This window comes from Macrobrachium rosenbergii, chromosome 10 (genome assembly GCF_040412425.1).
Source record: "Macrobrachium rosenbergii isolate ZJJX-2024 chromosome 10, ASM4041242v1, whole genome shotgun sequence".
In the NCBI taxonomy this organism is placed as follows: Eukaryota; Metazoa; Arthropoda; class Malacostraca; order Decapoda; family Palaemonidae; genus Macrobrachium; species Macrobrachium rosenbergii.
In genome coordinates this window covers 30,518,048-30,544,565 of record NC_089750.1, presented here as the reverse complement: position 1 = coordinate 30,544,565, position 26,518 = coordinate 30,518,048, and the positions used below count along the sequence as shown (strand labels likewise).

Below are 26,518 nucleotides of genomic sequence, written 5' to 3'. Positions count from 1 at the left end.
TTTGAAAAAACTTTTTCGGAGGTTTAGCTAACTCACGACCATCAACATGCCAGCGGCATACATCTGAGACATTTTTGTAAATAGAGGCTTGGCGTTTAAGGGTTAATTCACCTTCTTCTTCTTCCTCTTCCTTCCAGGGATTTCCGAAACCAGCTAGCCTTGGGGACAGACCTCAGTCTGTTATGCCCAAGGTGAAATCCCTGAAAAGAAAGTCTTACAAAGTCCTCTAGACCTCAAAGGTCTAATCCGCCAAGCTCCTCTAAGTTGTCACTGGCTCCCAAACCGGTGGCGTCCACAAAAAAGGCTACTCCCCCTTATAAGGGGTCGAGGTACAGAGATTCAAAGTCTAAGTCTCCACAGCCTGGCTTTGACTCTGAGGCCTTTGTCGATCTGCTAATGCAGAAAATCGACTCAAAGGTAGAAAAGCTAAGCTAAAGGATCTGGTCACAAGCTTACAGCCCTCCGGAGATCAATGCAGTCATTGGCACAAAAATTGCAGGCCCAGGAAAGCTTGCTCTCATGTTCATCGATCCGAAGCAGTGCAACAATCCCAAGTTGTCCCGGATGCCTCCAAACTGCCCCCTTTGATAAAGGAAACCCGTGGCGACTGGCCTTGCATGCTCCCCTGCATGGCAATGGCACACTGACCATTGAGGTTTAGGCACTCTTGTATTTTTGTTTTCTATTTTTATTTTGATATTAGTCGTCTGGGGGAACTGGAGTTCTTTCCAGCCGACTTAGTGCCTCCCTATCCAGGCTTTGCCAGGTTAATGGAAGAAGCCTGGGTTAGGTCTGATAAGGTCCCCAAAGAGACAGTCATCTTCCCAAGGGACCAAGCACAATCCACCCTGTTGCGCGCTCTCACAAGTTGGGAGTGCGAGAACACGAAGCTTACCCCCTTCAAGGGAAGTTTTACGGTGTTCTCTGTTGGTGACGCCATTCCTACCCCTTGCACTACCAAGATTGCGGAGTTGACCCTTCAGGCGGGGCTAGATGGCAAGCCTGTGCCTCAACTCCGGGAAACAGATTCTACTTCTTCTATTCCCCGGAGGTTCAGAGTGTTGGTTGGGAGCTCCGGCAACCTTTATGGTGGGGAAACTCGATCCCGAGTATGCCTCCACCCTGTTCAGCGAGCAGCTTCCCAGAATTCCGGAAGCTCTGCTCAAAGTAGTATTTGAGGCCAAGTGCAGGTTGAGTCGCTCCCTGCACTCAGTCACCATCTCAGAGGTATCGGCATTGGCTTATAATGATGCACCTCTGTCTCAGGTCCTCACGAAGTCGTTACTGGCTTCCTTCCAATTGGACCTTTATGACTTTGTGGTAGCCAGACAGAACTGCAGGAAAAACATCTTTGCAAAGGCCACCATCAGGCATGAGCCCAATAGACTGGTGAAGAGTTCTGTCGGGGACCTAACCTCTTTCAGGGTTGAGGTCAATAATTTTATAAAGAGGCAACTAGAGCCTGAATCAGAGTCTCAGCTCTCGTTGGGGCCTTCCTTTCAAGAGGAAGTTCTCTGAGACCTCCGGACCTCATCCTAAAGAAGGAAAATGTTCAGGAGTTTCCAGGGCTTTAAGAAACCTCAAGCTCAAACAGTACCTCAGGCAGTACCGGTCTCACAGGTCAAACCTTCTATATCTAAGGCACAACCTCAGCAGCAGTTCGTGCTGATGCAGCAAGGCAACAAGCTTCTGCGCCAACCTTGACGTCTCCAGCTTTCAGCGCCTCGTTTGAGCCAGGTACATTTGCAGGCTACAATAGGCATGAGAGGAAGCAGGCTAGAGCCGCCTACAGAGGTTTAGGGCAGCATCCAGGTCCCTCTCACGTGGAAGAGGAGGCGTGGATTCAGAGGAAGTAGGGCCTCCCCCAATCAATGAGGTACCCCAGGTAGGCGGGGGATTATATCTCTTCAGGGACCATTGGACCTTTAGCCCCTGGGCTCACAGCATAATCTCAAAAGGTCTGGGGTGGAGTTGGAGCAAAGGGCCTCCTCCACCAGTCAGGTTCTATCAACATCCATCCCAAATCCTACAGGACTTTGCAATGGAACTTCTGCAAAAGAAGGCAATACAGAAAGTCAGACACTTGAAATTTCATCCCGTCTGTTCAGTGTTCCGAAGAAGGACTCAGACAAACAAAGACTAATTCTGGACCTCTCTTGTCTCATTTCATTCATTTAATGCGACAAGTTTCACATGCTTAAAATCTCGCAGGTACGGACCCTACTTCCCCATGGGGCCGTCACCACCTCTATAGATCTTGCAGACGCATATTATCACGTCACGGTTGCGAGAAAACTTCTCCCCTTACCTGGGGTTCAGACTAAGGAAACAAGCATACTCGTTCAGGGTCATGCCATTCGGGCTCAACATAGCGCCCAGAATATTTACCAAACTGGCAGAGACAGTAGTACAGGAGCTGCGAACCCAAGGGATTATGCTGGCCGCATATCTGGCTGGTTGGATAATTTGGGCATCAATGTCAAGGAATGTCGAAGAACAACCCAGTAATCAACTTCTTGGGGTACCTGGGTTTCCAAATAAACAGAAGAAATCCGTCTCGTTCCAGCAGCTCAATTTCAGTGGTTGGGAATCCAGTGGGACCTAAGCACACACAAACTGTCGCTACCCCAGCCAAAAAAAGCTAATAGCCAAAGCTGCAGACAGTTCCTCAAAAAACAAAACAGCCTCGTCATTTCCAGGAAAGGATTCTGGGCTCTCTTCAGTTAAATGCTTCAGTAACAGACTTGCTGCTGAAAGCCAAACTGAAGGATATAAACAGAGTATGGCGTAAACAGCCAACAGCAGGAACAGAGACAAGCTGTCTCTGATTCGCGAATATTGAGGTAAAGGCTTCAGCCACGATCGACAGTCAAGGGTTTGTCCAGATCAGTGCCTCTCAGTTTCCTCCTCCTTCACTTGTGATCCATCATAGACGCCTCCTAAGCAGTTGGGGAGGATATTCCCAACACAAGAAAGTTCAAGGAACATTGGTCGGCAGTACTGTATTCTGCCAGTTCCATATCAACATCCTAGAGGCAATGGCAGTATTTCTAACATTAAAGAAATTACGGCTAGCCACACAGATTCACATCAGACTTGTGCTGGACAATGCAGTAGTGGTGCATTGTCTGAACAGAGGGCTTCAAGTCGAGCCATATCAATCAAGTAATGATTGCAATTTTCTCTAGCAAAGGAAACATCGTTGGCACCTGTCAGCCACCCACCTGGCAGGTGTTGAAATGTCATTGCAGATTCACTATCCAGGACAACCCGGCTGGAGTCGGATGGTCCTTGGACAAAGAGTCGTTCAGGTGGATTTGCCTTCAGGTACCGGGTCTCCAGGTAGACCTGTTTGCCACAGAGAGCAACCACAAGCTTCCGTGTTACGTGGCTCCCAATCTGGATCCTCTGGCTTATTTCACAGATGCGATGTCAATCAACAGGAACAGGTGGCAAAGGATCTATCTGTTTCCACCAATAAGTTTGTAAATGAAAGTTTTACACAAGCTCAGATCATTCAGAGGTCAAGTGGCACTAGTGGCACCCAACTGGCCGAAGGGAAGTTGGTTTCCTTTACTACTAGAGTTGAAGCTCATGCACAAACATATCCCCAACCCACAGTTGACACAAGTAGTGCAAACTCGGACTGTGTCAGCTTCCTCAAGAATTCTGAATGCCCTCGCTATATGACTTCATGAAATTTGCAGCACAGAAAGATGCTAACATTGACCCTCTCAATGTATTATTCATAGAATCAGTTAAGAGAGAATCTGCTCTCAGACAGTATGATTCAGCAGTTAGAAATGTTAGCATTGTTTTTGAGGGAATCTGAAGCTCATGAAATGACCACGAACCTAGCGATCTCTTTCTTCAGATCACTATTCGAGAAAGGATTGGCCACTAGTACTGTTACTGCAACAAAATCTGCTTTAAAAACAATATTCTTACATGGTTTTAATATTAATCTTACATACTCCTAATTTTTGTCAATTCCTAAAGCATGTGCTTGTCTTAGACCAACAATCCGTCCACATACGGTTTCCTGGTACTTAAATGACGTACTTAAATTGGCATCAGACACTGATAACGGTTTATGTTCATACCTGAGTCTGTTAAGAAAAACATTTTTCTTGGTAAGTCTAGCCTCAGGAGCTGGAATTTCTGAACTGTCTGCTCTTTCTAGAGAGCCCAATTATGTTGGTTTCCTCCCGTCAGGTGAAGTTCTGTTGTCTCCGGACCCGTTTCCTAGCAAAGAACGAAGTTCCACAGAATAGATGGTCTCCTTGGAAGATTATTCCCCTTCCACAGGATCTGTCTTTATGTCCAGTCAATTCTTTAAGAGCTTATTTAAATAGAACATCTATGAGAACTTCAGGCCCTCTTTTTGTTAGGGAAAATGGAAGTAACGTTTCCCTAAAGGCCATCAGGCAACAAATTCTTTATTTCATTAAACAAGCAAACCCGGAGTCAGTACCTCGGGTACATGATGTTCATGCGGTGGCCACCTCAACTAACTGTTTCCATAATATGAATTTTGTTGACTTTAAAAAATATCAATGCCCTGAAATCACCAACAGTATTTAAACGCCACTATCTTAAGTCCCTAGAGGCTCTTAAATATTCCACAGTAGCTGCAGGAAGTATTGTTCCTCCTGGCCCAGCTCAAGATTAGTTTATGAATGTTCCTTGTCCTTATAAAGAAAATATCAAGTTAGAAAACCCTCGTTTACCTATTGGTGTATTCTCTAGCCTACCTGCCTCGCCTGCTTGCCCTACGTCTAGCCTTAACTCAGATCCGCTTCACAGCCTGACCAATACACGTACAGTGATTACCTTGTTTTTATTCATATTTTGTTAGCCTTAAGTGTCTTGGTTTGGTTAATTTTATAGTTTTAGACTGTGTGCCTCATAGATTTGAACTTGTGGTTGATCTTATAACTTGAGAGTATTAAAACACAGTAAAGTTTTCTCTTAATTTTATTTAGCTCCATTAAAGTATTCTTTGATCGTTGAAGCTCTTGTATGGCGATTCTCTGTTACAATTTCACTGGGTGACACAGGTCGACCCAGAAAGGGATTTTGACAAGGAAAAATCTATTTCTGGGGAAGACCTGTGTCCTGTGTTCCATCCCTGCACTTCTTTCCCACCCGGGTGATATACCAAGCTTGGTGGGTGCTAATATTGGGATGTTGACGCGGTCATGTGATGACGCCTAGTGGGTAAGCGGGTGGGCATTCTTTGTTACCGCTCACCCAATTTGGGAATTTGAGAATAGAGAGATCTATCGGACGAAGGCCTGTGATAGTGGAATCCGCTCACCCCTAGTGTATACCGACACCGTTAGGTGTTCGCTCCAGGGAATTAAGTAACCCGGCATTGTAGATAGCTTTTTTCTCTGGTATATTTAGCAATATTTATGCCTAGAAATAGTGCTATTGGAACCATTCACTGGGTGACACAGGTCTTCCCCAAAAGGGATTTTGACAAAGGAAAAATCTATTTCTGGGGAAGACCTGTGTCACCCGATGAATATCCATTCAGCACATATTTCTAGGTAAATTCATTGCTAAATATACCAGAGAAAAAACTAAATGCAATGCTGGGGTTACTACCCCAGTGTGAGCCATAAAATGGAGTCGTGTATAAGAAAGGGTGAGTTTGTCACTATCACAGGCCTTTGCCTGAACAGACATTCCCAATCTCAAATCTCCCGGGCCAGGTGCCGTTACAATGCCCGCACCAGCTCCCGACTATCAACAAACCAGCCGCCATTTTGGCATTCCATGTTAGCACGCCCCCAAGCATGGTATTTTTATCTAGGGGAAAGGAATAAATAGAGGTGGGTCACTGGGTGACACAGGTCTTCCACCAGAAATAGATTTTTCCTTTGTCAAAATCCCTTTTCTGGGCTTTGACCTGTGTCACCCGGTGAAATAATAACAGAGAATTAAACATACCAGCTTGGTGAAGATCAAGTAAAACTACTGTAATGGAAAGAAATAAAACTATTAGTCAGAGTGAGATTTAATTACCCACGTCGAAAACATATAAGGACATAAGAATAGCAAGATGGGGGAACCATGCCCCACAGCAAACATGAAAACATAACATTAAAACATAATTAAACTAGACTTAAATGCTAACAAAAGGGGACAAGGACAATATGCAACATGGTCAGGAGTCAGGTTGTGAAGCATGCCTGACCCACAGGAGACGGCAAAGGGAATAAATGAGGCAGGTAGGTGAGAGAAAGAGTGACAGAATAGTATGAAATACATAGTGGTATCATTCAGAGGGAGGAACAATGCTTCCTGCCGTCACTGTGGAAAATTTTAGAGCCTCTAGGGATTTCAGGTAGTGGCGTTTGAACACTGAAGGTGACTTCCAACCCGTATATTTTTTGAGATCATCAAAATTCATATGATGGAAATAATTAGTTGAGGTGGCCACCGCCTGATATCATGAACCTTTGAACTGAATCTGGGTTAGCTTGTTTAATAAAATACAAAATCTGTTGTCTGATGGCCTTCAGAGAAATAGTTCCTTCACCTTCCCTCACAAAAGAGGGCCTGAAGTTATATTAGAGGTTCTGTCTAAAGTAAGCCTTTAAGGTAGAGACTGGGCATAATGACAGGTCTTGTGGAAGGGGATAACCTTCCAGGAGGACCATCTATCTTGTGGATCTTCATTCTTAGCGAGAAATTTAAGGTCTGGGGCTAGCAGAACTTCTCTGACGGGAGAAATCAACATGGTTGGCTCTCTAGATAGAGCAGACAGTTCAGAAATTCTAGCACCTGAAGCTAAGCTAATTAAGAATAAGGTCTTCCTTAACAGACTTAAGAATGAACAATTCTGATTATCAATATCTGATGCTAATTTAAGAACGTCATTTAAGAACCAGGAAACCGTGTGTGGACGGGTTGTTGGTCTCAAGCGAGCGCATGCTCTAGGAATTGATGAAAAATAAGAATCTGTTAAGTTAATATCAAAACCATGTAAAAATATCTTTCTTAAAGCTGATTTGGCTGTAGTAATGGTGCTAGAGGCAAGACCTTTTTCGAATAATGACCTAAAGAACGAGATTGCAAGGTTCGTGGTCATTACTGTTGCTTCAGATTCTTTCAAGAAGTGCTAATTTCTTGACTGCTGAGTCATATTGTCTGAGCGTAGATTCCCTTTTGTCTGATTCTAGGAATAGAGTATTAACGGGATCAATATCAGCATCTTCCTGAGCTGCAAATTTCATGAAATCCATAAAGCTAGGGCATCTTGGACTCTTGAGGACGCTGACACAGTCCGAGTTTGTACTGTTTGTGTCAATTTTGGTTTGGGGATCTGTATGCACCGGAGCTTCAGTTCTAGAAAGAGAAACCAGTTGCTCTTTGGCCAGTTAGGTGCTACCAGAGCCACCTGGCCTTTGAATGTCCTGAGCTTGTGCAAGACTTTCATCAACAGGTTTACTGGAGGAAACAGATAGATCCTCCGCCACTTGTTCCAATCTATCGACATTGCATCTGTGGAGTGAGCCAGAGGGTCCAGGTTGGGAGCCACATAACATGGAAGTTTGTGGTTGCATTCTGTTGCAAACAGGTCTACTTGAGACCTGGGACCTGACTGCAAATCCACTCGAATGATGTTTTGTCCAGGGACCATTCCGACTCCAGCGGAGTTGTCCTGGACAGGGAATCTGCAATGACATTCCGAACTCCTGCCAGATGGGTAGCTGACAGATGCCACCGGTGCTTGTTTGCTAGGGAGAATATTGCTATCATTACTTGGTTGATCCGGCTCGACTTGGAACCTCCTCTGTTTATACAATGCACCACTACTGCACTGTCCAAGACCAGTCTGATATGGATTAGTCTGGTTGGGCGCAGCTTCTTTAAGGTTAGAAAAACTGCCATTGCTTCGAAAAACATTGATATGGAACTGGCGGAACAAAGTGGACCATGTTCCCTGCACTTTTTTGTGTTGAGAGTATCCTCCCCACCCGCTTAGAGAAGCATCGGTGTGAATCACTAATGCGGAGGGGGAACTGGAGCGGCACTGACTTTGATAAGCTCTTGACTGTTGTCCAGGGCAGTCTCTTCCTCAGAATTTGCGGAATTAGAGACACCTTGTCTCTGAACCTGATGTTGGCTTGCCTCCGCCTTACCCTGTTTATGTCTTTCAGTTTGGTTTCAGGGTAGATCCGTTATTGAAGCAAACTGAAGAGAACCCTAAGACTCTTTCTTGGAGTGCGGGAAGCTTTCCTGTTCATGAGGAACTGTCTGGTTGCTTTGGCTATTTCTCTCCGTTTGGCTGGCGGAAGAGATAGTTTGTGTGAGTTTAGGTCCCACTGGATTCCCAACCACTGAAAGCAGCTCTCGGGAACTAGGCGGGATTTCTCCTGTTTATTTGGAAGCCTAGAGATTCCAGAAAACCGATTACTATGGTTGTTGCTTTCCGGCGTTCTGGCGTTGGGTGCCCAAATTATCCAATTGTCCAGGTATGCGGCCAGCATGATCCCTTGAGACCATAGTTGTTGAACTACTGTATCTGCCAGTTTGGTGAAAATTCTGGGGGCTATGTTGAGACCAGAATGGCATGACTCTGAACGAGTATGCTTGTTTTCCCAGTCTGAACCCCAGGTAAGGAGAGAACCTTCTGCAATCGGGACGTGATAATAGGCGTCTGAAAGATCTATAGAGGTGGTTACGGCTCCACGGGGTAGTAGGGTCCAACCTGCGAGATTGTAAGCATGCGAAATTTGTCGCATTGAATGTAAAATTTAGACGAGACAGGTCTAGGATTACTCTTTGCTGACTGGAGCCTTTCTTTGGGCACGCTGAACAGTCTGCCCTGAAACTTCAAGTGTTCTGTTTTCTTTATCGCCCTCTTTTGTAGTAGATCCTTCACAAAGTCCTTTAGGGCTTTGGATGGTGACTGATGGAACCTGACTGGGAGGAGGGCCTCTGCTCCAACTCCAACCCAGGCCTTTGGAGACTATGCTGTGGGCCCATGGACTGAAGGTCCATTGGTCCCGAAAATGATACAACCTCCCACCTACCTGAGGAATCTCACTGGGCGGGAGATGGTCTGCCTCCTCTGCTACCTCTGCCTCCCCTCCCCTCGGGAGAGAAGCGGGCATGACCTACCTCTGAAGGAGCCTCTGGCTCTGCTTCCCCTGGCATTTTGGTTGATTGCCTGAAATGCACCCTGGCTTTCATATGAGGCATTGAAAGCCGGGGACGCCAACATATGTAGGGCGGCGAATGATGAGCTGGTTGAACCAGCACATACTGGGGTTGAGGCTGAGCTCTAGAGGTTGAAGGCTGACCAGCTGGGAGACCAGAACAGCCTGCAGTACAGTCTGGGCAGGGAGCCTCTTGAATTTCTTGAACCTCTTCCCCGATTTGGGATGAGGTCCAGCGGACTCCATTGTCTTCCGTTTGTAGTGGAGACTCCAACGGGAGCGGAGACTCTGGTTAGCCCTGGTCGCTTCTGCCAGGACTGCGTCGACCTCTTCCTGGGGAAGAGATTAGCTCCCCAGATGGAGCTCTTCATGAGCCTATTGGGCTCGTGCCGGATAAAGCTGCCGAAAAGATATGTTTCCGGCAGTTCATTGAAACCACTGCAAAGTCATAAAGGTCCTGCTGAAATCCTGCTAGTAGGGATTTAGTCAGGACCTGGAACAAGGCATCCTCATTGTAAACAACCGAAGTTGCCTCAGCCAGAGTCAGTGAATTTAGGGACCTACTTAGTCTGCCCTTAGTGTCAGCTTTGGCCTTCAGGGAGCGAATCCGGGATCTTGGAGTTGCTCACTGAAGAGAGAAGAAAAGCGCAATCGGGGTCCAGCCTACCCACCGTAAAGGTGGCCGACTCCCTTCCAAAATCGGAATCTCCAGGGAAGACCAGAGAGGTGGGATCTGTCTCCCGGAGTTGTGGAAGGGCTTGCCTTCAGTGCCTGCCTGACTGGTGAGCAGGGCTACCTTCGTGCAGGGGTGGGGATAGTCTCCCCACTGAGAACATTGTAAACGTACCCTTGACTGGGGTAAGCTTTGTGTTCTCCGCCTGCCACTCCGTCAGCGTGCGCAACAGGGTGGACTGTGCCTGATCCCTCGGGAAGATGGCAGTCTTCTTTGGGACCTTATCAGATCTTATCCAGGCCTCCTCAGTAAGCCTGGCATAACCTGGGAAGGGGGGCAGCAGACCAGGAGCGAAGAACTCTAGTTCTTCCAATCTGAGGGTGCCCAGGCCCTCGATGGGAAGGGTGTCTTCATGCTGCGGAGCATGAAGAGCCAGGCGCCAGGGGTTTCCCTTATCGAAGGGAGGAAGACCGGAAACGTCCAGAACAGCCCAGGACTGAGCGGCCGTCCCGCCGCGCATAAACCCAGAGAGCAAGCTCTCCTGGGTTTTCACCTTCTCAGTCAGGGATAACACGGAGGAGTTAGAAGTAGACAATTGGGAGGAGAGTTCTGAGTTTATCATCAACTCTCTTGTCTAACTTCTCCATAAGAAGCTCTGCAAAAGCTTCAGCATCAAAGGAAGGACGAGGGGGACTCGCCTTACTTTGTCTGGACCGTGATCCCTTACCAGAGGAGGAGGCCTTGCTCGTGAATGCGGCAGGGCTGGGAGCCCGTGGCGTCTTCGAGGAGCAGCGAACCCTCTGGGGTTTGAAGGTTTTTGCTAAGGTCTTAGTTTTCACAGATTTAACCTTAGGGACAGTAGACCTTGACCCGTCCATAAGGTAAGAGGATTTCCCAAACCCTCTGAAGGAAGAAGCAGAAGAAGAAGGAGAACTAAAGAGGTGATCGGAAGACTCTGCCTCACTTACCCCCCATACCTGCTTGGCGATCTGGGTCTATGCTCATAGGCTCTAGGTTGATGTTAATTGCAGCAACCTCCTCCGCTACCTCTCCGCAAATGGCCACTTCTTCCTGGGAGGTTCCGTCATCTCCCGGATCCCAGCGATCAAGGGGCGGCTACTTCCTCCGGGACCGGCGCTGAGACCCAGGCGCGGGGTAGGGTAGAGGATGCTACATATCTCCTGGGAAAGGATGTAAGGATTCCCTGACCCGACGTTCCTCCCAAAGCCGCTGACCCAGGTCTTGAGGGTCAGCATCGAAAAAGTCGCGGAGCTGCGGTCAATCTGAAAGAAGGAGATTGTTAACTAACGAAATCTCCCACTGTCATAAAAATATCAACAAAAGAGCGCAAAACTCAAGAAAGAACAATGATCCGAGTACATGTAACTTACCGATTCATCTAACACTGGCTCGTAAAGAAGCGTAGCACACTTCACATCCATCAGGGTGCCAGACAATCAGGTCCCGACCACGAACTGCGCGGCGGTGGGACCTACACACCTCGTGCCCACAAGCCTGCTGCAGGACCGCGTGCAACCCTGCTCCTGACAACGCACCATCTGTAAGTGGAATGGACGATACATGAGTATGCTAATAAGACACGCCGGAGTAGGGTGCCAGAGTGAGTCTTAAGATAAAAAAAAGACTGGCGGAGCATGCTGTAGTCGGTCAGACCCGAAGAAATCCGGTAATAAGGGGTATAACTATCTTATACATGCTACCATAAAAGGGACCGCGGGTAACTCGGAGATACTAGAAGGTCCATGTGAGAACATCGTCATAAACTAATTAGCAAATTAACTTTACCCCAGACTACGTCCGGTAGAGTAAAGTAAACACACAATCACAAAATGGTTAACCTTAGAGTCTATATAAATAAAAAAATTCCGCTTGGCGCCGGGAGAATCAAGTTACACCACACTTATGGTGATGGCGGAGGAGGCGTGGTGAGCGCCGTCCGACCACACACCATACCCACCGGAGTGGTTACAAAAACAAGAGGGTAACGAGAGACCCGACAACCCGGCATAAGAAAGATCTGGCCAAAGTCAAGATAGATACCCAGGGAGTATGGTCAATGTTCTAGGTGAATAGAACAGGGACAAACAAGGACGATAATAACTAGCAGACGGGCGGACATGTAGACAGAAGACAGTCAGGTGGAAAACACTAACTGGCTACCGTAATAATTCTCCACGGGGTGACGGTCAAAGAGAACGACTACCCTGGCTGGGAGAACTTGTCACCTGATGCTAGGGAAGGGTGGGGGATAGGCAAATGGAGGACCTTCCAGTGGCGGCCAGAGAGTGGGAGAGCACCCCGGACGCCAGCCAAACCCCCTCCCGAGTGCCGATCATGAAAGAACGACTACCAAGGAAGGGAGAATACTATGAAACCCTCCAAAAGCTAAAAGGACACAAGGAAATGGTAATCAATGAATGGTGGCCAGGGAGTGGGGAAGCACCCCCAGACACCAGACGAGTTCTCCACGGGGTGCCGATCAACAGAGATTGGCGACCCTGGGTAAGGGAGAACAAGGGAGAACCACTCAATGCAAAGGAAGGGGTAAGGAATGTTAGGAAACGGTGGGGGTGGGGGTGGGAAGGGCTCAGAGCACCCAACCATGGGCATGCTCACGATGTATACGAAAACAAGCCAAGGGTGGAATGGAGGGAGGGAGGGGAGGGGTAGGGTGGTAGGAGAGGGGGAAAACTCACGATGCTGGGATGCTGTCCCAACATTGACGGCTCGGACAGGGATAGGCTACGGATAAGAATACCCTCGCTATTCTAGCCTAACCTTACCGGGACTCAAGAGTCCAATCGGGAAGGCCGAGGTAGGGAGAGGGGAAAACATAGGCCTAAAACACCCATCCGAACCAGACGAAATCATCGGGAAGGCGCAGAACATGAGACCCTCCTACACACCTAACCTCCCTCCAAAAGGAAGGGCAAAGAGCCGTAAGGTAGCCTAACTTCCTAGGCTAACCTGCGAAGCCGACCAGCGGCAAGGGAGGTAGCCTAGGAGGAAAACTGCTGGGATCTATCAGACTAAGGAAACACTAAAAGTTAATCATAAAATAATATAGCGTTACATCAAAGAAAAATAATTTAAATAATAAAAGACACATGTAGAAGGGTGATCCAAACCAAAATCGATATGAGCGCGGATGGTAAAATGGCGACCCTTACGATCAAACGTAAACAAAATAATCCAAAAATATCTATGTCACCGTGTAAAATGAGATAATGAAACTATAAGGCATAACCGTACCATCTCAGTGAATATACCCGAGAGCTGGAGGAGGAGAGGGTCCAAAAATAAAACTGAATAATGCTCTCAAAGGCAAGAGGGGAAACTCGTAACCTAAGAGACAAGAGGACCAGCCTCCCCAGGGAAGGGTAATCTGAAAAGAACTAACTTTGATAATAAGCAAAAATGAAATTATGTAAAACACACATAAAAACATATATAAAAGGGAAGGAAGCCCCACCAAGACTGAAGGTCACATGAGGTCGGGAGCAAGGATTAGGAGGTAAATAAGGAGCCTCAGCCGCCTAAAAACAAAAAGAGGAGATGGTACTCAACTTAGGTGAAGACATATCCTGCGAGGAAGACATGACGAACACAAGAAAAGGCAAAAATAGCGCACAAGGGAAAACACACAAGTGTAAGAGCGTGCTATAAATGGAATGCCAAATTGGCGGCTGGTTTGTTGATAGTCAGGGAGCGGTGCGGGCATTGTAACGCCACCTCGCTCCGGGGAGATTTGAGATTGGGAATGTCTACAGGGCGAAGGCCTGTGATAGTGACAAACTCACCCTTTCTTATACACAACTCCATTTTATGGGCTCGCACTGGGGTAGTAACCCCAGCATTGCATTAGCTTTTCTCTGGTATATTTAGCAATGAATTTACCTAGAAATATGTGCTGAATGGATATTTCACCAGATGACACAGGTCGAAGCCCAGAAATAGATTTTTCCTTTGTCAAAATCCCTTTTTTTGGCACTTGTGGAAAAAACTTATAGCAAAAACATGTTACAAACAAATGTTAAATACTCACTAGCACTTAGTTCAGACTTCCTTTCCTTCTTTCTAATAGTTCTTAGTGTTCTTTTTGCTTGGTTTCTGGCTCCAGGTCCACCCCCCCTAAAAAGGGGTATTATTCGCTCGAGACGAGGGTATCGTCAAGTACCACCTGACTCTTTGTTGCCTGGTTTGAAAACCAAGAAAGAAAAGCTCAGTATTTCCCAGGATCATATTCTTAGCTCATTTTTAGCCGTTTTTTCACTTCTTTGGTACTTTTGTTCTTTGGCGTTTGTTTCTGTAGCCTTTTTGTCTCTCGAATAGGAAGAACTTTTTCGATGCTTTCACTTGTGCCAAACAGATTGCTGGCGCCAGACATGAGAGGTTAGGTGATATAAAATTAAAAATTATTGATAAATTAGGTGGATAAAGGAAAAAATGACAGTAGTCATTAGGAACCAAACGTCAGCACTACCTCACTATGTGTGGGGGGGGGCCAGAACCCCCTTAATTTTAATATTTCGAAAAAATGCTTTGACCACGTGATAACAGAGGTGTTGCTCATGTCTTACGGCCATTTAACCAGTCTTTGAAAATTTCAAAAATATTCATCAAAAATGAAAGAGGAAGTTGAAGTGCTACTAATAACTTTCATTTACCCATTCTGGGTCTTCATTATCACTGTGTTTACTGTGAGATCAGACACTGAATACGGCCCATAACCTTGACTGAAGTAAATGGTACTCTATAAAGTTCATTCATTCAAAATTTCTTACTGGTGATACTGATGTGAAGTACGGTATGTTATGCCCTAGTTCTCTGAAATAAGCCACAAGTACAGAGCTGCAAAACCTGTGCCCCAGACCACTAGGTGAGTCCTATACAACACAGAGTATCAATAATGCTACTTTTGTGCCTCATGGCATCTTGTAAAGGCAACAATGTGATTGTCAAGAGCTTTAAAGGAAGAGGCTCATTAGCTATTAGTGTGTATCTCCCTCAAAGAGGTTCAATACTCTTTGCTTAGCATCTCTCGGCTTTGGGGCACTGCACTAGTGCCTGAAGACAATGGCATTTCCTATTCTACTTCACTGTTCTTTCTAGTTAATAGCTAATTACCATTATTATAGTACATAACATTCTTTTTCTAATAATCCAACATAATTTTACTCAAAATTATACAACTATTAAATTTTGCCTGTGGAATAAATATATTTTTCCAATACTAAATAAGTAATAAGTACTTACCATAAGGCTAGGTGAAGAAACATCCTTCCAATGAAGAGTAAAAGCTAAACTGTGTTTTGATCTATCACCCTCTGGACTTTCAGTAAATGTCTTCTGAAGACTTTCACTCACCTGAAATGAAAAATACCAAGAACTCAGTAATGCTGGCTTTCCCAGTTCTGCGTAAGAATTTTGCCTAGTTATCTATTTCACAGGTAGTTCTCAAGAAAGTTGATCTCTGTATAGAATTGGCTGACCTAGGTACCACCATTCCAGGAGGTAAGAAAGGCTATACCCAAGCCTGGACTACATACTGTAATTTTATGGTTAATTTATCTTTAGTTAGTCATTTTCTACAATGACCATGAATAATATGAATTTTGCCTACTGTTAAAGTTAGGTGACTACAACATTCAAAGAGGATGATGGGCTAGTGCAGCCAAGAAAAACATCCACTCAGCCAAGCAAACTCAAGCTTTATTTAAAAAGAGAAAAAGCTTCTACACATTCCTGGTAAACACTGCCACCAGATGGTGGATCCACATCAGGGAGTTAGGCCCTCACAGTGGGACTTGTCAGAGTATCCTTATAAAGAAGCCACAGCAGGAAGTTAGGCCCTCACAGTGGGACTTGTCAGAGTATCCTTATAAAGAAGAAGAAAAAAAAATCTCATAGAGTACTGGTGACTCCTGTGCTAGTCAAAACCTCACAATGACAGTCCACAACTAAAGACAACCACTACCTTTAGATATGAAGGTATGCTCCTATACGCCATTTTTTAAAGTAAAGCATCTTGACATCTGTCGTCATCATGTCTTTAATTTCCTTAAAAACCTGCTAAAGAAGGTTGTCAACACAGCTGAATGGAGGTGTAACTCAGTTTTTGCCTAGCATTATTTGCAGGATGTTGAAATTTCATGTGATAACTGTAAAGCCCCTTACTCCTATCATCACAGCAGGGATATTTTTCTTATGAACCTAATACAAGAGTAAACTTCCTTTCTCTCCTATCGTTAGTTTGTTAGAAAATCCCAGTGTTGAGTTTGCTCCTATACGCTAACGTGATGGATATATTTAAAATTAGAATAGCAAAACATAAAATTACATTACTAATGAGATGATTGACCTTGCAGATTGTCACCCAACTTCTTGTAATTATGAGTGTAGGTGGATACTGCTAACAGTAAACAAACATCCAAGTGGTCATCTGTCATTGTTGAGCATTGTTTGGATTTTGTGTGTTTCATATGTGAGAATGCTCATTCACATAGGTATGTAGATCCAAAAAAAGCAGTTAGGTACATAGCACATGTTCAGATATTGGGACATTTTTCTTCAATGAGAGTTCCAGAAACTTCCCTCTGCTGCCATGGATTTTATCTGAAAGTCATTTTGAATTTTAAGAAGTTCATTCTCTACTTCAGATACATCCATGTGATACTTTGATGCCATTATAGATGCAATTTCTTCAATATTTGTCTTTACCAAATGGAAAACACATATGTGTTGGAACAGATGCTATTGCCACTATATCTTGAAAACGTTTGTCAAAATCTGAAACTACATTTGTCACCTGTTCAATATATCAAGCACTGTCAAACTGGTTGCAGTCTTTTCCCTGATTTTCTAGTTCAGATTCCACATTTCTGAAGTTTCATAGCTGAAATTTTTGCAGCTGAGAGGACACCAGCTTTAGTCTCTGTTTGAAAGGTGTCACAGCACTAATCTGTCTACTATAGATTTGTCTTTTCCTTGAAGGTCTAAATTTAGTTCATGAAGTTTAGCAACAAAGTCAACTAAAAATGCTAAACCTAACAGCCATAGTACAGTACTTTGTTTTCTAACTGCATGAGAACAGAAGATTGACCTCTTGAGGCAAAAAGCTCTTGTATTTCTGACAGTCGACCTCTACATCTCTAAAGGAATTTTCCTCTACTTAACCACCTGACATCAATATGCAACAAAAAATCTGAGTGTTGAGCCTCATTAATTTCCAACTGAGCTCAGAACAGCCATCTCTGAAGACTCCTGGCTCAAACTGAATTCTCAACTTCTTTCATATTCATCATTTTGCTAAAAAGCACTTGTTGATGAGTAATACAATGACAACCGAAAAATTCAAGACACCTACCATCATGCCTGCAGAGAGCAATGAATCTACTGATATCCAACCATTGCAGGTGCCCCATCAGTTGTTACTGGTGCAAGCTTACTCAGAGGTAATTGTCTTCACTTGAACAAACTCACTGAAAATCTGAAATATGTCACCACCTCTAGTTTTACCTCTTAATGGTAGGATTTTCAGTAGCTCCTCTTTGGTTTTCATATCTTTAAATAACATCCAAATGAAAATGCATAACTGTGATGTATCAACCACACCAGTAGATTCATCAAATTGTAATGAAAAATACAAACACTGATGTACGTCTTTATCCAGCTGTTCACTCAACTCAGCCATACATTCACAGCGCCTAATAACAGTGTTTCTTGATAGCTGAAGATCCTTGATGGAAGAAAGGATTTCAGATTTATTTTTTGTTTTCAAATAGCGAGTCTGCTGCTTCTAAAAATGCCTCTTTGATTATTTCTCCATCTTGAAATGACTTTTTATGGTTTGCAAGCACCCTACTCACCCTAGAAGATGTAATGGTAGCTGTCTTTGATTTAGACTGGCACTGATTAAAATATTTTGTGTTGAAGAATAATGACATTTTTATGATAAAGTTTTATATATACTTAACGAGTAATTACTTAGCTAACAGTTTCTATCATCGGCAGCTAAAATTTGAAACTCGCAGTAGCGATTCTTTTGTTTTGGTGTAGACAACCAACCCCGCCCACTTTTGGGGAAGAAGATGAACAACTGAGCAAATGGCTTCAATTTGTTTTTGCCATTAAGTCCATGCAAGGGGAGGAGGGAGGGATCTTAATCTGTAATTACTTGGTAAGTATATATATATATATATATATAAAAGTAATTACATAGCTGATTCCACACTGACAGGAGGTGGGATACATGGACATACTGCCCCTGGGTGGTGCTCATCTTACTCAGTAGAGGCAAGGGGCATGGCCCTGGATTGCCTACTACATTAGTAGGAGCCTTACAGCAAAGGACATCTTCGAACACTAGTAAAGTATATATAATTACCCCTGCCCAGGGTGCAGTGCCAACATGAAGCAACCAGATAACAATGCTGTTACCTACACCAAAAATTTTAAAAATACCACCACCCAACCATTAAAAACTGGAGGGTCTCCAAGTACATAGCACCCCCAGACTCCCCTAAAACTCAACACCATAGTTCAGGGCGAAGAGAAAGGATGGAAGGGATGCTTCTTACATTTTCTCCCCCAACACCATGCTAGCCAACAACAAAGGACCCAAGGTACTGCATTCACTAAAAACCGTTTCTATGTCCCTTAAATGGTGGGATGCAAATACTGATTTACATCTCCAATATGCTGCTTGGAGAATGTTGGACAGAGATAGGTTGTGTTTAAACACTAATGATGTAGCCACTGCCCTGATTTCATGTGCTTTAACCTTCAGAGCAGGTATAAGCTCTTCTACTTGAGAATGGGCTTCTCTGATAAGATCTCTAGAAAAAAAAGTGCGCAGTCTTCAAAAGAGGACTCGAAGGATCTTTGACTGAAGTCCACAGATTACTGGAAGGCCCTCTTAACTTCTCGGTCCTCTGAAGATAAAACTTAAGGCCCTCATACAGCAAAGTGTTCTTTCTTCCTCCTCTGGTCCTAGTGTCTCCCAATTTCCTGACATTAAAAGAACAAGGTCAGGGCTTAGACAGATTCTCATTCTTTGCGAGAAATCCCAGAGTATATGAACAGATTGCATCTCCTCCAGAGAACCCGATCCTTCTATGTATGGCCTGTATTTCACTACCCCCTCTTAGCTGTTGCTAAGGCCACCAGGAAGAGGGTCTTCTTAGTCAGATTCCTGAAAGAAGCGGTATTGATAGGCTTAAAAGGTGGACCAGAAAGCTGTTTCAAGACCAAATCTAGGTTCCAAGATACTGGTTCTGTCCTCTTTTGCTTACCTGTATCAAAAGATTCAATCAAATCCGAGGTGTCCTGATGCAAGGATAAGTCCAGGCCCCTGTAGGTTCTAAGGTATAAAAGGATATCTGCAATCTCTGTCAGAGTTGTTTTAGAAGAGATTTCATTCTTCCTGCACCAAGTGTGGAAAATGGACCACTTGTTCTGGTATACACCGCAGGAAGACTGACGTCTGCATTTCGAAATAGCTTCTGCAGCTGCAATCGAAAATCCTTAGCTCTAAGGAGCTTCTTGATAGTTTGTAGCCTGTCAAAATAGAGTAGACAACCCTTGATGAACTGTTCTGACATGGAGCTGTTTGAGAAGACTGTCTTTGAGGGAGCAGCCTCATGAAATCTACCCGAAGCCCCATGAGGTCCGGAAATCATTCCTTTAAGAGGCCAAAATGGGGCAATTAGTATCACTGACACGTTCTGGTGGGACTGGAACTTGTTTAATACCTATCGTATCATTCTGAAGGGAGGGAAGGTATACAGCTCCTTGTTGGACCAGTCAAGTTCCTCGTTGGGCGAGTCGGCAGAGTTGTCGCCTAGCACTCGCTAGGCACGAGTTCGAGTCTCCGGCCTGCTAATGAAGAATTAGAGGAATTTATTTCTAGTGATAGAAATTAATTTCTCACTATAAAGTGGTTCAGATTCCACAATAAGCTGTAGGTCCCGTTGCTAGGTAACCAATTGGTTCTTGGCCATGTAAAATAAGTCTAATCCTTCGGGCCAGCCCTAAGAGAGCTGTTAATCAGCTCAGTGGTCTGGTAAAACTATGGTATACTTAACTTTACATTGGACCACTCCTGAAGCATTGCATCCGTCGCCCATGCCAAGGGGTCTGGAACTGGTGAGAAAAAAAGAGGGAAACGATGATTTCTGGACGTTTCAAAGAGGCCCAGAGTCGGTCTTCCCAACAGTCTCCAAAGGGCTGAGCCAATTAAAGGATGTAGAGTCCATTCCGTAGGAATGACTTGGGTGCCTCGGCTCAGCTGATCTGCCAGCACATTCAGTTTGCCCTGGACAAATCTTGTCAGTATTCTTGTCCAATTCTGGTTCGCCCAGAGAAGCAGATCCCTTGCTGCTTTGCAGAGCAAAAAGGAATGGGTCCCTCCCCGCTCGCTTATGTACGACAAGGCCGTTGTGTTGTCTGAGTGGACCGCTATAGTTTTGTCGTAAACCTACAAAGCAAAGGCTTGTAGTCTAAGTGAATAGCCTTTAGTGCTCTCACATTTATGTGCAATTCCTTTTGTTCTTGCCACCATGTCCCTGAAACTTCCCTGTCTCCCAGGAGAGCGCCCCAGCCCAAGTCCGATGCATTGGCAAAAAGCTTAGGTCGGGGTTCTGAGGGAATAGGGACTTCTATTCTAATAACCTGCTTTCTGACCTCCACCAAAGCAGGTGATTCTTGATGTTCTGAGTCACCATGAACATGAATGAGTCTGGATGACTTTTCCTGTTCCAGCTGGCTCTGAGGAAGAACTGTAGTACTCTCATATGAAGTCTCCCCAGGGAAACAAACTGTTCTATGAAGGCCAACGTCCCGATGAGACTCATCAACCTGTTGGCTGAGCAGCTATGGAGGGAGAGAAACAACTCCTCTATCGTACTTAGACAGGACTCCACTCTCTTGGGGGATGGAAAAGCCCGAAAACGAAGTGTTCAGAGTCATCCCCAAATAAACTATCTCCTTTGACGGAGCCAGCTGGCCCTTCTGATGACTAATCAACAACCTAAATCTTGGGTTAAAAGAAGAGTTTTCCAAAGATCCTCCATGCATTGTTCCTTCGTTGGTGAATGAAGGAGCAAATCATCTAGTTATAGTGAGATGTTTATCCCCATGAGACGAAGCCAACCTGCCAGGGGGCGGCAGAACCCGCGTAAAAACTTGAGAAGCTGTTGCTAGTCCAAAACATAGAGCTCGAAATTGGAAAATTTGGTCCTGAAATACGAATCTTAGGTACTTCCTTGAGTCCAGGTATATGGGGACATGGAAGAACGTGTTTTGCATGTCTACTGAGAACATCCAGTCTCCCTGACGAACAGACACAAGAATGGAACAATTCGTCTCCATACAAAACTTTGTCTTTTGAACAAATACGTTTAGGGCACTTACATCCAGGACCAGTCTCCATCCTCCTGTTGCCTTGGGGACTACAAACTGCCAACTGTAGAACCCCTCTGAGCTCAGATCTGTGACTACCTCTACAAACCTCCTCTCAAGGGAATATACTTCCTCTGCGAGAGCCGAAAACCTCTTTGAGCCTACGGAGGAGGCAGTCAAGATGATGGGCTGCATGACTAACGGAGGTCTTTCTCTGAACGGTAATGAGTAGCCAAACCTGAGGACTTCCATTACCCATTGTTCTGCCCCTTTCTTCCCCCAACTCTCCCAAAAGAGAAGGAGCTTGGCACCTACTGGGGCACGGAGGACACTGGCTTCACTTCTTAGTTGAACACTTGGTTGACGATTTCTTGATCGAATGGGGGTTGAAATGCGTGTTTGTGCGACTTCTTGGTTGAGCCCTTTGCCTGTTCCCATGAAAGGGAAAGGGCTGCAGAGGAGAGAGTGTCTTGGAGCTAAAAGAGCAGAGATCCTTAGGGCAGCTTGAGGATTGCACCAAAAGATCTTGCATCAACTTCTTTTGTAAAGCCAAAGCAATCTTTAACAGTTGGTAAGATTCATCCCAAATAGTGTAAATTATCATAATAAAATTTGTTGTTTGGATACTTACCTACTGTTAAAGTAGACCTCGCCCAACTACTTAGTGGGCTGCCAAGGAGAATTCTGACAAGAGCTAAAACATTCAAAATACACCTCGTGGAGAGCAGGCATACTAGACAGTCATCCAGGCAACCATTCAATCTTTTCATGTGTTTGAATGCTGACCCGCCTATTGGCACAGAGATATAAGCTACTCTAACAGTAAGTATATTCAAATAATAAATTTGATTATAAAAACTTGTTGTGTTAATCAGTATATACAATGCATTATATATATTTACTAAAGGTTTCAAACACTGATTTATGATACCCTAAACTCTAGTAGCTTGCAATGTGTTTCGGATGGTGTAAAGATTTCATAAATTTTTGTATGCTATACAAAATAAATTGCAATATTGCTGTAATACATCTTTAAAAAGCCCTGCACTCTCACACAGATTTGAATGAAAAGTTTGTTGGATTTTTGATGTGAAGGTACCAAAATGCAGTACAAAATGGTAGCTACTTATTTCAATATAATATCAGCATGTGTATAAGTACATGCCTTTGAACTTAGGTATGTCTACAAACTATTTATCAACAGCAATATATCTCTCAAGTTATTACTAGATTCTAATTCTTAGATTAAAACTTGAGCATGGATTTTTTTACATATAGTGTAAAACTAAAATTACTACTAGCCTTATCTGCAGAAAATGTCACGTGTTTACTCTGAATATCCTTAATTGTGTTATTCAAACTGATGGAAGGATCGTCTTCTGTGTTGGGCATTCTGATCAATGTCAACAAGCCTACATTTCTACCAACCCAGTTGGTTATTTGTCTAGGGATGAAGATCAACTCTCTTTCTCATTTCAGGCTTTTCCAACAGAAAAGTGAGCAGGTAATTTTCTGTCACTGCTGAAAAAATTTTAGCCCTTAGAAAAGCCTCCAGCCATGAAGTGGCTGTCTGTTTTGGGCCACCTGGCCTCTTTAGAGAATTGTGTCTACATGGCTCATTTAAGAAAAAGACCAAATCAGTTTTTATTTCAAGGACTCGTGAGACAGGTCTTATCATCCAGATTCAACTCCAGATCTTTTGAGTTCTCTGTTGGTGGGGAGATCAGTCAAGACTGTTGATGGGTCTGCCTCTAGACCCCAAGAGCTGAGACCTCACATTGTCTTTAAATGCTTTGGTGTCAGGTTGGGGAGCCATTCTGGGAAACATTGAAATGTCAGGGAGTTGGACTGTAGAGGAGAGCAAGATGCACATAAACAGCCTAAAGCTATTGGGCAGTGTGGAAGGGTATTATGCAAGTGGAACATCTAGTCAGAGATAAGATGAATAAGTCTTTTTAAACAGTTCAACCTTTATGTCTTACAAAAGGAGACAAGGAGGCACAAAATCAAGAGGTTTGTTCAGGCTAGCAGAAAAACTTCTTCTTTGGGCAGAGTCCAGGAACATCTTTCTTTTACTTAATTTATTATTGAATTTTATTACAGCATCACTAACTTAGATCAGGGGTGGCCAACCAGTTGACTGCAATTGACTAGTCGATCGCAAGCCCTTCTCAAGTCAGTCACTTGACTTGTCAGCCTTATGTGAAATTATTTATGATTGCAACAGAAAAAATGATCTTCAGTATATACAGTTATTTTATGATAATGTTATAATAGCATACAGTAGTTATAGTGTGAATAAATTCTCTTCATGGAAATGTCTGAACCATAAGTAAATTCGTAATAATAAATGCAAGTCGTATGGGGCCTCCCAAGTTCCATACAGGACGGAACCTGACAGGAATCATATTCGTACAGGTCTGCACACTGCCTCAGTCCTCTGCAGTAACCCGAATAAGAAATATTTATGTTTCACTGGTATTGCAAAAGTCGTGATTAATGAAAATTATTGACACTACTTTAGCAACACGTCTCACTGCCATTAAGTGGATAAAACAGTACTGTAGTGAACAATATTTCACTGTTACATAATTAATAGGCTCTTACTTACATAAGCAGTTTGGACTAAAGTGCTACTCATTTTCATGTTTTATATTTTTTTTAGTGGCACTGAGTGAATAGAATAGTAGAAAATTACAGTAGTGAACAATATTTTCCTGTTATGTGATTAATAGACTCTTATTTACATAATAAGTGTGGATTAAAGGGCTACTATTATACTGTATATGTTTTATTTTTCTCAATGGCAATGAATGAATAGAGTAGTAGAAAAGTAGTGAGCAACATTTTCCTGTTACGTGATTAATAGACTTATTTACATAATTAGTGTGGACAAAAGTGCTAATCATATTCATGTTTAATTTTTTTTAATGGCAATGAGTGAATAGAACAATATAAAAGTACAGTGGTGAACAATATTTCACTTTTACATGATTATTAGACTCCTATTTACATAATTAGTGTGGAGAAAGTGTAAATCATATTCATGATCTTTTTTTTTAATGGCAATGAGTGAATAGAATAGTAGAAAAGTACAGTTGTGAACAATGTTTCATTGTTACATGATTAATAAACTTATTTACATAATTTAGTGTGCTTTTGGTGAGAGTGGTGGGCTATTTATCTTTCTAGAGTTTGGTTTGGTGGAATTACGTGGGGTCTTATCTAGTTTCCTCTTCCTAGTTGTGTTATTTGTTTTATCACATGCGTGTGATTTTAATTCTTCTTCATCTTCCTTTATGTCCTTATTAGTTTTTATTTCCAGTAAAGAGGTAAATCGATTGTCTGCTATGATACTGTAATGTCACTGATGTCTGAAATTTCCTAAGAAGTTCTTTTCATTGTGCATTTCCGTGGTGGTATTTTTTTATTACTGCTATCATGCATTTCAGTTCTGGCACTGTTTGATCTTGAAGTATCTGCATACCTAAATTTCTTAGCTGAGTCATTCAATCTTCTCAATTTTAGTTCTAACTTTGTTTCCCTGATCGACATTCCAGTTCATTCTTGTAGTAATTTAAGTTCAGTATTGTAGATATAGAATGCACATACTTTAGATCGAGCATGATGTTCTAGTCCACAATTTATGCATTTTGGTTGGCCACAGTCCCAGTGTGTTTTAGGTTCCTGCAAACTGCAAAAGGCACATCTGAGAAAATTTCTGCATTTAATGGCCGTACGGCCTTATTTGCAACAGTTCTTGCATTGCATGGGTTTGGGAACGTAAGGTCTTAGTTCACTCTTTAATCCAAGTATTTTAATTTTCAAGGGCAAGGTTTGGCCACTGAACCTTATCTTTGCTATTTTTTATTGTTTTACTTTCTTGCTTGGGACTTCATTATTTCGCAGTCTTCAATGTTGTATCTTTTCTTTAACAAATTTAATAACATTAATTTGTCTATAATTTCATCATCTAGATTTGACATTACTACTGTGCCTTGTACACTATTCATGGAATCATGCCTTGTAACACTTATATTTATGTTCTCTATATTTTTAATGTTCTGATAATTTTCTGACTGGTTCCTGGTTGTTGTTTCAACCAACCATTCCCTTTTTTTAATTGGTCTTATGCTCATCTCTTGTGGTGGGTATCGATTCAAGAAGTAATTTTCTAATTTTAATAGAGATGTCTTGGTCTGCTTGCAAATACAAAAACCTTGACCAGTTTGACTCTCCAAAGAGAGAATGAAAGTGACTCAGGTTTTGGTCATGATTTTCATGAACTGAGTTTTCCTATGAACGGTCCAGTGCCATGCCAGAAGTCGTAGGGAGGTCTGTTTGCTTCACCATACAATGTGACTACTATAACTTTCATCCAGGATGAGGTCCCTCTCACCAAGGAGGACCAACTGGGGGAGAGCAATACTGTTACCCACAGTGGTAACTGCCCTAGGATCCCCACCTGGATATACACCATACCCACAGTGCCTTAAGGGTTGTCAGTCCATTGGGATCAGACCCAGCACTGAGAGCATGGCTTGACATAAAAATTTCCCCTCGCTCGACCACGTCGGGTACTCTAGTTTTACGAGTGGCGGGGAATGCCATCCAACTCCACCCTCCAAGTTAAAAGAGCAGTTAATTCCATAAACCAATACCATGCCAAGGTCATCAATGAACAAGGAAGAAGGGAAGGGGAAAATTTATAGGAGGAGGAGTACAGGCATTACAGTTCCCAATGTTCAGTTGAATCCACAGCAGAGAGAGTGGGTGTAAAGGAGCATACACTTCCTGCAGTGGATTCCTAAGCCCCCTACCTTGTCAAGGGGTTGGGATCTAATTAGAAATAGAAATTACAAATAGATTTCTTTGACTTCTTAAGTTTTATGCTATGTTCAAACAGCTTGTATTTTGTAGTAATGCTAGAGGCCTAACAAAAAACCTAAGGCTTCTAAGATGCCATCTAGTTTACTAAAGCATTTTGCTTTTAGGTATTACCTGTTCTTTGAGGAACAAAAGACGATTCTTTCTACTATATCAAAAAGACCGTTACAGTATTTTAATCATTATTTCTACATTAGTGCATTAACATCAAAACCTATGCAATTTTTTTTTAAAACGACTAAGAATGTTATTTTCCTAAAAGTCCTTCTTGTTTCTGGTGTATAACTGATTCATTAAGTAGCCTGAATTGTGGGAATGTGTAGATAACTTTATACAGTCCAGCCTGAAGTTGTTACTATAG

At 43.3% G+C, this 26,518-nt stretch overlaps 1 protein-coding gene across 5 annotated transcripts in view; it reads right to left on the bottom strand.

Moving 5' to 3' along the window:
• The window catches only part of AIMP2 (aaRS-interacting multifunctional protein 2), a 197,513-nt gene that overhangs the window by 61,530 nt on the left and 109,465 nt on the right, over positions 1–26,518 (bottom strand). For all 5 annotated transcript variants that reach the window (XM_067110119.1, XM_067110115.1, XM_067110118.1 and 2 more), the window contains one exon: positions 15,127–15,237. In XM_067110119.1, the coding sequence (XP_066966220.1) occupies positions 15,127–15,237 (111 nt within the window). The remainder of the gene's footprint in view (positions 1–15,126; positions 15,238–26,518) is intronic.